Source organism: Panthera tigris, chromosome C2 (genome assembly GCF_018350195.1).
Source record: "Panthera tigris isolate Pti1 chromosome C2, P.tigris_Pti1_mat1.1, whole genome shotgun sequence".
NCBI lineage: Eukaryota > Metazoa > Chordata > Mammalia > Carnivora > Felidae > Panthera > Panthera tigris.
In genome coordinates this window covers 69,596,627-69,607,792 of record NC_056668.1, presented here as the reverse complement: position 1 = coordinate 69,607,792, position 11,166 = coordinate 69,596,627, and the positions used below count along the sequence as shown (strand labels likewise).

General features: G+C 43.6%; 1 protein-coding gene across 6 annotated transcripts in view; it reads right to left on the bottom strand.

Moving 5' to 3' along the window:
* Positions 1-247: 247 nt before the first annotated feature.
* KALRN (kalirin RhoGEF kinase) overlaps positions 248-11,166 on the bottom strand; it is a 520,685-nt gene continuing 509,766 nt past the window's right edge. For 4 of the 6 annotated variants that reach the window (XM_042998400.1, XM_042998401.1, XM_015544797.2 and 1 more), the window contains 3 exons: positions 5,796-5,996; positions 2,641-2,779; positions 248-2,058 (listed from right to left, as the gene is read on the bottom strand). In XM_042998400.1, coding sequence (XP_042854334.1) covers positions 1,513-2,058; positions 2,641-2,779; positions 5,796-5,996 — 886 coding nt within the window. In that variant the 3' untranslated portion in view covers positions 248-1,512. The remainder of the gene's footprint in view (positions 2,059-2,640; positions 2,780-5,795; positions 5,997-11,166) is intronic. The other 2 variants (XM_042998406.1, XM_042998405.1) reach the window with 2 other exon arrangements.

The window sequence follows — 11,166 nt, the reverse complement described above, 5'->3', positions numbered from 1 at the left end:
ACCTGATTGGAGGATAAACACTTGAGTTATATTTTTAAAATATTATTTGCATAATAGCAACTTTTAAAACACATCCTAGAAAACAAAGGGTGGGTCATGTACCAACACAGAAAACCCAAAATTGTTCCTCAAAAACAAAGAAAGAAAACAACCATGAAATGCCCAGGTTGAAGTTTTGTTTTTTTTTTTTTTTTTTTTTCCCCACTAGCAGGGGAAAGGGCAGTTCAGAATCACTGTGTGTGGAGAATACATGCCAGAAAGCAGCATTGGCCTCAAAGTGCAATGAGTCCTTTTGGTCCAGGGAAATATCAGCGGCTGAGTGGTGACAGGTATTGCAATCACAGTTGAAACTCAATGCTCTGTTAGAGTGATATATCAGATTTTATTCCATGGCTTCAAAAAGGACTTGGGACCAGGCCTTTAAAAGGCCTATATGGCTGCCTCCTTTTGGTAAGCACCCCTTAGCTTCCAGAAGGGGTTAGAAATAAAGCAAGCCAACTTTCTGAGGACTGCCTTCTACAGCTGTAGAAGAAGTCAGAAAGTGTCGTTACGTTGTTCTTAGGAACTGTAGGAAAGGTTTCTACTTGCCCTTCTGTATGAACCTGTTATATTCATTACCTAGTTCAGACCGAGTGTAGACATAAAAATAACCCCAAAACTCTTACTGTATTTGGACTTCTTTTCTGGCAGGCTTGCCTGCCAGATGAACTCTGAGCTGCCAGTGAATTTGGGGGTAGCATTTCATATACAGAACCTATGTTAATCAAATACTTGTGACTGAGAGAAAAATCTTCTCATTCACGGACTGCAAAAGGGTAACATTGCTTTCTCTTAATGCACGGGTTCTGGTAAAAGATTTCTATACAAGATTTATAAAATGCTCTAAAAAACTTGTCATCTAATTGTGCTTAGTCAAAACAACGTAATGCTTCGGTAAATAAATTACTGTCTTAACTGGAGCACTCAAAGTTACTTATGATTGATTTCATATATACCTCTATATTATAAAACTCTGAAACCTGAATGGGATATATTTTACTGTATGTGTATATGTATCCTATTAAGAAACTATATCTAAGTAATCTAAACCAGAATAGTTGGCATACATGATGTCTCTGTTAAATAGAACTTTTTGCTTAAAATTTCAGCAGAGTTAGAAACCTTTTATACTCACTACAGTGAGCTTTGGGTTTGCCCGGTTAACCACTCATTTTGGAACACTCTATTAAAATTGTCTAACAGCTAATATTCTTGTCCTCCTTGGCCCTCTCTTTAATGCTTTGGGTGACTCTTTGCATCTTTACCTCTTCCAAACGACCTTCTGAAATGTCCCTGGATTTAGGGTAATTTTACGGCTGCCCAGACCCTGAATAACCACTGACGAGGTTTAAGAGGTACATCGCTCGATCCAGAGAACTGCATGGAGTGAACTAACAGAATTATTTACAGACATTCAGTCTTGCTTTGGTTCACACTGCACTTCCATGTGAAACCCCAAGGGCCAGGAGATGGCTATGTCCCTTGGTTTACTCGGTTGACGATGTAGCTCTTGACGTTGGGGATAGGACGCACGTCGTTCTGATGCTTGCGGCGTTCTATGAAGCACGCCAGGCGGGAGGTGTCCAGGGGGATCTTGGAGTAGCTGCCATTGTGGGGCTGCAGCCAGGGATGCTGCAGGCAGGTGGCTGCCGTGGGCCTCCTCCGAAAGTCTTCCTGTAGGATCACATTGATGAAGTCTCTGGCGGCATTGCTCACACCACAGAAGTATTCGTGCGGGAAGCTGAAGTCCACCCTGCACACATTGATACATGTCTCCTCTTTACTCTCATCCAAGAAGGGGGACACCCCACTCAGCATGACATATGTCAGCACCCCGATGCTCCAGATATCTGTGCCCAGGGAGACGGGGATGCCTTGGATCACTTCTGGGGCAGCAAACTCAGGGTTCCCCAGCAGGTGGTGGATGTGGAAGTGGCCCGAGATCTGGACGGCATCCTCCAGGTCGATGAGCTTCACTCGAGGTACTGGAATGCGAAGGTCGATGAGCAGGTTTTCCGGCTGAGGAGACCCAGGCGTGAGGGAGAAGAGAAGGCAAGTTCAGCTCTCTGACTTGTCTTGACTACCAGTACGACTCTGGTGGTTCAAACACGGTTCTGCTATTCTTTGAAAAAGCCTATAGAGCATGAGAAATTGCCCATGCAAAGCGCACAGGGGGCTCCAAACTAGACTAAATTCGGAGTTTGGGTGGCAGTTCAGAGAAGCTGTTTGACATTGAAAATCATGTCTTCTCAACCACCCCTTACTTCTGCACTGATTCAGAAAAAAAGAATGAATTATTCATTTTGGAAAACAGAGCCTTCTTTGGGAGCACCGTCAAAAAACTGACATTTACTGGCTTCCTTCTAAAATGTTAGACGAAGTGGTAAAAGCTTCCCTACCTTCTCTCACCCCGGATGTCACTGTGACCCTGGTGAGTGCTCATAATTCACGAGAAACACACTCAAATTGTGTGACAACCCAGTTTCTGTTTACTATTCCTAAGGATTCTAATCTAAGGAAATGAAATGAATTAGAATGTACATCTCTCAAGGGTAATGATGAACAGGCCATCTCCCTGCAAGGGTAGCTATTTCTTATTACCTTGATGTCCAAATGGGCCACCCTGCAGTTGTGAAGATACTGCAGAGCTTCTATGATGTCTCGGATATAGAAAGCTACTTTCTCTTCCATCAGCTCATCGTGATGCATAAGGTAGTCTAAGAGCCGGCCATCATCCATCCTGGAAGCAGGGAGGAAGGAAAAGGCAGATACGTTTGGAAAGAAATGGAAAAGTAACACAATACAAATCCGCAAGAGCTCTAAAATCTCTCCTATCCCCCTTAGAAATGAAGATCTATTTGCCACACGTGCATATTTTAGTTAGAGCCCAAAGTTACTCTAAGGCTCAGAACTAAAATTAATTAATTAAAAAAATTATAGATGTGATGTGCCCCACGGAAGAAATCTGTGTAACCTTAAGACACATTTTATGTTGCTAAAAATCGCTCACGAGGAAAAAGGTCTGACACTCTTAAGAGATTAGATTGCAAAAGAAAGTCTTGAGAAAGAAAGAGAGAGTTGCTTTCCCTCAATATTCCAATTAACTGGAACCTGATGGCTGCAGGCCGCTCCGAATATGTTTTGCAAATTGCTTTTATTTGTCCATGTTTCATTGGGGAAAATGGAAAGTGAACAAAGTTTGTCCTTGGCATTCTTGACCCCTTTTTGGATCCTTTGCCTTTGGAGCAAGTTTCCAATCTTAAAAACTGTTGACTAAGGACATGGTGGGGGGCGCCAGTCTGATCCAGATTTGAATCCTGATTCTGCCACCTACAGGCTGGGGGCTTGGGACCAGACATTTAAACTCCGTGTTTGAGTTTCTTCATCTTTCAAGTGGGAATGACAACAACAGCAATAACACCTACTTCATTATGAGCGTTGTGCAAGAATCAAGTGAGGCAATGTGGCATTTAAACATAATTAGTAGAAATAGTAAATGCTCAATAAATAGTAAGTATCTTCAGGTACCCTGTGACCTCTTTAGCAAGGAGTGACCAGATGTCACACTGACATTCTAATGTGCACTGGGCTGTCAAAGGCACATCCCCAGGAAATACTCAGGCAGAGGAGCTTGAACCAGAGGCAGAAACAACCTTTGAGCACAGCTGAGCCTCACCCCCAGCCATGCTTCCATTCTCCTCTCTAGCTTATTCCTTCCCACTGGTCTCTCCTGCTCTCCTGGATGGGGGTAAAGCCTAGGGCCTTGCCAGGGGTGGGGTGGGAGTGATTAGCGTGGAGTGGAGTGGAGTGGAGTGGAGTGGAGTGGGACTGGGTTTGTTAGATGCACCCCACCCCTGGACTTCTTGCAGCACTGCTCTGAGACCTGAAAGCCTCAGCATTAAGTTCACTCTCAGAACTTTTGGGTCATGCAGACACCCAGGCTCCACCCTAGACTAGGGGATCAGAACCCCAGTTGCCCAGCAGAGAAAAGCTCTACTAGGGATTTGGATAGTCACAAGGGGGGACCTCTGGTCAGAGCGTTACCAAGCTTTAGCACAGGGTTTAGCTCAGACACTGCCTCTCCACTCATCTCCTAAACCTCAAGTCCAACGAACACCCTTCCATGGTCTCACAACAACCCTCCCCAAAATGTGTGTTTCTTTCTCAACATTTGCCACATGAAACTGAAATCATTTACTCAGTGACTGGTCTTCCTCATCAGACTTTGAGCTCCTCAAGGGCAAGAACCACACCTTTCCATCTTTGTTCCTTCCACCCTGGCCCAAGTCCACACGGCAGTTGGCACACGGGAGTACTCATAAATATTTGCTAAACAAGCTCAATCCACTATTCATCTCATTTAATCCCTGTAACAAGTCTGAGAAGTGGAAATAAATCTTCACAGATTTCAGACTTATTTCAGACTTCAGATTATTTCAGACTTCACAGATGAAGATGTGAGGACCAGAAATCTAAAGATCTTGCCCCAAATCACAGAGAGGGGATTAGAGCCCAGACTCTTTATTCCAAGAATGGTTTGCTTCCATTGCACTGTGGCAGCCTGGTAAACAGCACCTTCCCTTGGAATGACAGTTAGTGAATCTGAAGAGGCCAAGTTTCTGAGTCAGTCGTACTACTTTGATATGCGAGTGATAATATCTTTTATTGGAACCTGGGCACAACACACTGTCACCTGCAAATGAAAATAGTTCACTGCCAACAGAAGTGAATTAGGAAGCTGTCCCAACAAAACGTTAGGTTCCAGAAGGCTGTTTGTAAGTATCATTTGTTAAGTCCAAAGTGACAATTGACCAGCGACTACACAGCTATATAAAGTATCAAACAAGAATTACAAGTATTAATAGAGTTGGTTTTGTCTTCTCTTGTTTCTTGGCAACCAATCAAAAAGTGTAGCCAAAGAGGTTTGTCTTTTGGCTGTCTTTTTTTCATAAATAAATTTATAAGTTATTGCTTCTAAAGGCCTTCATACACAAACACCTAGACGAACAAGCACAAAAGAGCAACACTAAAATGGCACCTGAAAAGCTGTAAGTGAAGACACTTCTCTTCTGAACACAGGCTCATGTGGAGCCATACACAGCACTGGTGTTGGGTGCCAGGTCATCAGCACCCATCTGATAACATTGCTGGGAGGGCTCAATACTTCTGAAAGGACTTTGTTCTCTTTAGCCTCTGTTAGATCTCTGTAAACCACAGAGCATGATCTCCATCCTTAGCTTGGGGTAGCAGTGGGGAGAATGTGCTTTATTTGATGTATTCTGGAGCTAAGTATATGGTTGCCAGAATTCCTAGAAAATCTGGAATGAGTAGACTATTTTCAAGGCAAGTGTCCACGTTATAAGAATTTCTTGGGTGGTAGACCATGCCATGGCAGTAAATTGATGCACAAACCCCTCTTTCATCTCAGCTCTGCCCCCTATTGTCAAGAAGCTTTTCCTAAACTCCTGCCCAGCCCCAGAGTCCATAATAGAAAGCACATCAGAATCAGAGTGGGAGAGATATGGGTTCAAGTCCCAGTTTCTCCATCCCCTAGTTGTAAGGACCTTCCTTATCCTTGATTTTCTCTAATCTATAAATGGGAACCGCATTTTTATAAATGGATGGGAGAATGCATGTTACTTACAACACTTTGTACACTATAAGACGTTGCATAAAATGAAACTGCTGTTTCCAGTGGACAATAAATGACCCAGACCCCAGACAGCTGGGGACCACTAAGAGACACCTGTACTTACAGTTCCAAAATCAGGATGTAGGATGTGGGGGACTCATAAGTGTCATGGAGAGTGATGTACTGGGGGTGCTGCAGGTGCTGAAGTAGGGCAGCCTCGTGGGCGGCCTGCTCTTTTTTCTTCATTTTTTTGCTAACAAATTTCACAGCGACATCCTTGCGGGTAGCTTTGTGAATGCATTTCTTTACAATGGAGAAACGGCCTCTGGAAAGCGAAAGGGAAGAAAGCGTTTTGCCAAGCTTCATTGATCAATTAGGTATTATTTTATTCAAGGGTGTGTAAATTTTTATCTGAAGTGGTTAGACAGTAGCATCTTATTAGGAATCCTACCTTTTCTATATTTTAATATTTTTTAAAGTTTATTTACTTATTTTGAGAGAGAGAGAGAGCACAAGCAGGGGAGGGGCAGAGGGAGAGGGAGTGAGAGAATCCCAAGCAGGCTCCTCACTGTCAGTGTGGAGGCCTATGCGGGGCTCGATCTCACAACACTGGGGTCATGACCTGAGCTGAAATCAAGAGTTGGACGTTCTATCGACTGAGCCACCCAGATGTCCCACAGGTTCAATTTTCCAAGCAGAGTATATTTATATAAAATACAACAATAGTAATGTTAAAGAAGGAGGAACTCTAGTCTGTGATAATTTCAAAAACATTTTTAAAGAGTCATTTTTGGGGTGGATGGCTGGCTCAGTCAGTTAAGCGTCCAACTTTGGCTCAGGTCATGGTCTCACGGTTCACGGGAGTGTGTGTGCTCTCTCTCACTCTCTCACTAATAAATGAATAAAAGCATTAAAAAAATAAAGAGTCAATTTTTAAATTTAATTTTATTTTTATTATCTTGGTGTTATGGAAACTTTCTGATGCACACACAAGTAGAAAGAATAGTATAACAGATCTGTGCACCCAGAAGCCAGCTTCATTAATTGTCAACATTTTGCCAACCTCATTTCATCTATTCCTTTCCCACCTCTTGCCTTTTTTTCTGTAGTATTTTAAGCAAAATCCAGATATCATGTTATTTAATTCAGTAATTCTTGAGTTTGCATCTCTGATTGACAAGAATACTTAAAAATGTATAACCACCAGGGCCCCGGGGGGCTCAGTAGGTTGAGCTTCTGGCTTCAGCTCAGGTCATGATCTCACAATTCCTGGGTTTGAGCCCCACATCGGGCTCACTGTGTCAGCACAGAGACTGCGTCAGATACTCTGTTCTCCTCTCTCTGTCCCTCCTCTGCTTGTGCTCTCTCAAAAATAAATAAACATAAAAAAATGTATAACCACCATGCCATTTTCACATCTAACAAAATTTGCCACATCTAAAATAGAATGGTTTCCAGACTCAGCAGTAGCCCAATAGGATGTAGTAAGAACGGGAAGAAGAGGGAACTTACCAACAACTGGTCAGAGAAAGGGAGAGTCAAAGAGGTGACAAGACAGTGCCATCCTAGGCCTGTCCCTGAGGCACCCTAACCCAAGAATAGATAAGTCAATGGTCCAAAGAGCAGTCCATTCCTCTAGAGGAAGTGTATGTATCCCACACCACCATGAAGATTGTCCAACTGACTCCTTGACCTGACTCTGTGCTCACCAAGTGACTTTCTAACAATAAGTGTTTTTCCACCATAGATTTTCACAAAAGAAATAATGTGCTAATAAGTAAAGCACATATTAGGTAAATATTAATTGAATGCCTATTATATAGCAGACATGATTCTTCTTGCATAGTAAGCAAATATTTGGTCAAACTGGCAGCTCTATTCTACATCATAAATTAATAAATTGCCATTCTAAAAAAAAATTGCCATTCTCGTATTTTTTAAAGTAGTCTCTATGCCTAACATGAGGCTTGAAGTCATGATCCCCAGATCAAGAGTTGCATAATATACCAACTGAGCCAGCCAAGTGCGTGCCCCTCCATTCTGGTTTTTAACAGCATTCTTTTGTTTGATTATTAGAGGTCACTCCTTCCAGAGGACTTCAGATGCATGAGAACAATTGAATATTGGGGAGAACTCTCCTGAACTAAGTGGTCATGTTGAGGTACTGCTGTACCTTAAATTTTTAAATTATTTTGAGTGGGGAGGGGCACAGAGAGAGAGGGAGAGAGAGGATCCCAAAGAGTCTGATGGGACGGGGTGGGGGTGGGGGCAATCCCATGAACCATTAGATCATGAACTGAGCTGAGATCAAGAATTGGACACTTAAAAAAAAAGTTTATTTATTTATTTTGAGGTGGGGAGGGGCAGACAGGGAGAGGAGAGAGAGAATCCCAAGCAGGCGCAGAGCCCAACAAGGGGCTCGCACAAACCATGAGATCGTGACCTAAGCCGAAATCAAGAATTAGATGCTTAACCGACTGAGCCACCCAGGTGCTGCCCCCGCTAAACCTTAATTTAAAAAAAAAAACAAAAAACATGTGTGTTTATCTGAGTTATGCATCCCCATGATTTAAAAAGTCAATTAGCTTTAACAAGTTTTCTTATTAAAACTAATAGTATCCCATTCTCCTACCCCCACCCGCATTTTCCCTTACACTAGAGGCAGTTTAATATAGCAGTTAGTTATATTTAGCTGATTATTCAGGTAGTCTGTGTTTGTGTGGCTACTTCTTAGTGTTTCAGTCTTCATTGTAATCTGCTGATACCTACCATGGGGAGTGAGATATTAGTCTCTCTCCCTCCCTGTCCCCAGCACGTGACCACTTTTCCCATCCCCTGTCCTCTCAACAGAATATTAAAAAATTTTTTTTAATGTTTATTTATTTTTGAGAGAGAGAGAGAGACACACACACAGTGTGAGTAGGGGAGGGGCAGAGAGAGAGAGAGAGGGAGACACAGACTCTGAAGCAGGTTCCAGGCTCCCAGCTGTCAGCACTGAGCCTGACATGGGGCTTGAACGTGCTAACCATCAGATCATGACCTGAGCCAAAGCCAGATGCTCAACCAACTGAGCCACCCAGGCGCCCCCAACAGAATGACACCTTAATCAATATTCAGTGTTTCCATTCTTGCGACTAGATCAGGGCTATTCACAGATGAAGCTCCAGTAAACTATGACTATTTTCCTTGTGATAGAATTCAATCATCATTTCTGACAAAGTGTGTCCCTTATAAGCACCACTCAAAGATTAGTCTGGGACTAAGAAGTCACTGCAGTGTGACTGAGCGGTGGTTTTTATCACGGTTCCATTCTCAGAGCCTTGCTCTGCTTCTGTGGATATGTTCTATCCGTGCACAGCTTGAACGTGGCCTGGGATTTGTGTTGTTCCATGCACAGAATTAGGGGATCTCCTTCTTTAGCTATCTCTTCACTGAGATTTCCCACTCATTCTTTGGCTCCCAAGGGCCCATTTTTGTGGATGGGATTCCCTCAGAGTTTTAGCCTCTGGCTTGGAGTAACATAGTGAAAGAAGGGAGGGAGGGAAAAGCATTTTCCTTCTCTCTTCAGCTCAAAGGGACCTCTTTTCCTGTCTTTTGGCCAGAAAGATGGGTTTCTTTTGGAGTTGCTCCCTGTGCATGCTGCCCAGTTCCCTGCTTTGACCCACGCTTGGGCTAAAGCCCGACAAACAAACCAGAGAACTCACTGCTACAATCCTTGACTTTCTTCAAGTTTTAACTTGGTTCCCCATTCTCCATGTTATTGACTTACAGAATCCTGAGGTAGTTGCTATTTTGGATTTTGTCCAGGGCTTCTGGTCGTCATCAGTGGGATAGGCTACCCTGGGCTTACTCTGTCCTGGCCGGCACTGGGGGTTGGCTCATTCTAAAAGTTGGGGACTAAACAGCTGTTTGCAAGCTCTGATCAGGGGTGTGGTGTCTGTCAACTCGACCTTCACAGTAGGGTGATCTGAGTGGACTGTTTGGGAAAGCTCCGAAGACAGTATCTTTAAGACTTTCCTCTTGGGCTGGTCAGATTTCCCAGAGAAAGATCCTCCTCCTCCCTGCCTAGTGGTGAAGCCCCGGTTATCCACTTCTAGAGCCCACTGGCTAAGAGAGCTGGGGTCCTGAGTTATCCAAGCAAGGATTTGGTCTTATAACTGGTCCACTTGCAGTCAGGTTCTGCTGCCCCCAGCTGTGCCGGTGTCCCTGAGAACAAAGACACTTTCTTTTACCTTGTCTAGAGAATGAGCCTCCGGCATCTTCCTGGATGGGGAAGGACAATTTGGAGATCTGGAGCTGCAGCCTCTCACACAGAGTTTCAGCCAACCCTCCAGTTTCAGCATCCTCTTTACACCGATTTGCAGAAGTACTTGTGCTGCCAGTACCCGAGCCTTTGGGGGAATTCTGCTGCAAAAGTTGCACTGCCTCTCACTTGACCCCACGACTGACTCGGATTGAGTGCTAGGTCATTTGTCACTCTGTCACTTGTTTTCTGCCTCTAACCTGTTATTATTGTTGTCTCTTCGTCCAGTGTCTTCATCCTCATGTGCCTGATTCGAAAAAGTCCTTTAGTGCAGATTCGGTGAAGTCTCCGGAGGGAGGAAAAACTGATGGCTCTGTTCAACTTGCCTTCCTTACCTGGAGACCTGGCCCTGCTACCTTGTTGGATCCTGTGCAGGTAACCAGTCAGCATTCCCAGGGATAAATCTCTGACTTCTTTATATTATAGAGGTGCCCATCTAGTTTATTTCCAGCTAACCGTGCTATGCTCAAGTGCTCTTTCCTTCAGATGGACTTTAGCAGAGAAGATATTTCTTTCTGCACCATGGTTTTTATAATATCTTATTACCAGAGAACTAGTTTTTAAATGTTTATTCATTTTTGAGAGACAGAGAGAGAGAGAGAGACAGAATGTGAGTGGGGGAGGGCAGAGAGAGAGGGGGACACAGAATCCCAAGCAGGCTCCAGGCTCTGAGCTGTCAGCACAGAGCTCGATGCGGGGCTCGAACTCACGAACCATGAGATCATGACCTGAGCTGAAGTCGAATGCTTAATCGACTGAGACACCCAGGCACCCCACCAGAGAATTATTTTTAACAAGATAGTCATAGAAGCCTAGAATTCTAGGTTTAGGTGTGATGGAGAAAGTTGACTCACTTCTATGGCCCACAAATACCTTTCATGTGTTTCATGTAAGTATCTACATGTTTTATTTCCTTTCTGTTAACATACAGCATTTTTAAAGGATCTCCTGAAACCATGAGGACTATACTTGGAAGAGAGGCAAAACTTCAGATTGTTGGAGATGAGATTTTTTTTTCATAAAACACTGATTGCTTTGAACAAATCAGAAACTTGATCTCCCCTTCAGGAAATATGAAGCATCCATCTCTTCCAGGTAAAACATGCCTTAGCCCGTGGCTATCAACAGTAAATGCATCTCTCGGGAAGGAATTCACTGGTACATCCAGGTGATGCCACCAGTTTCACTTAGA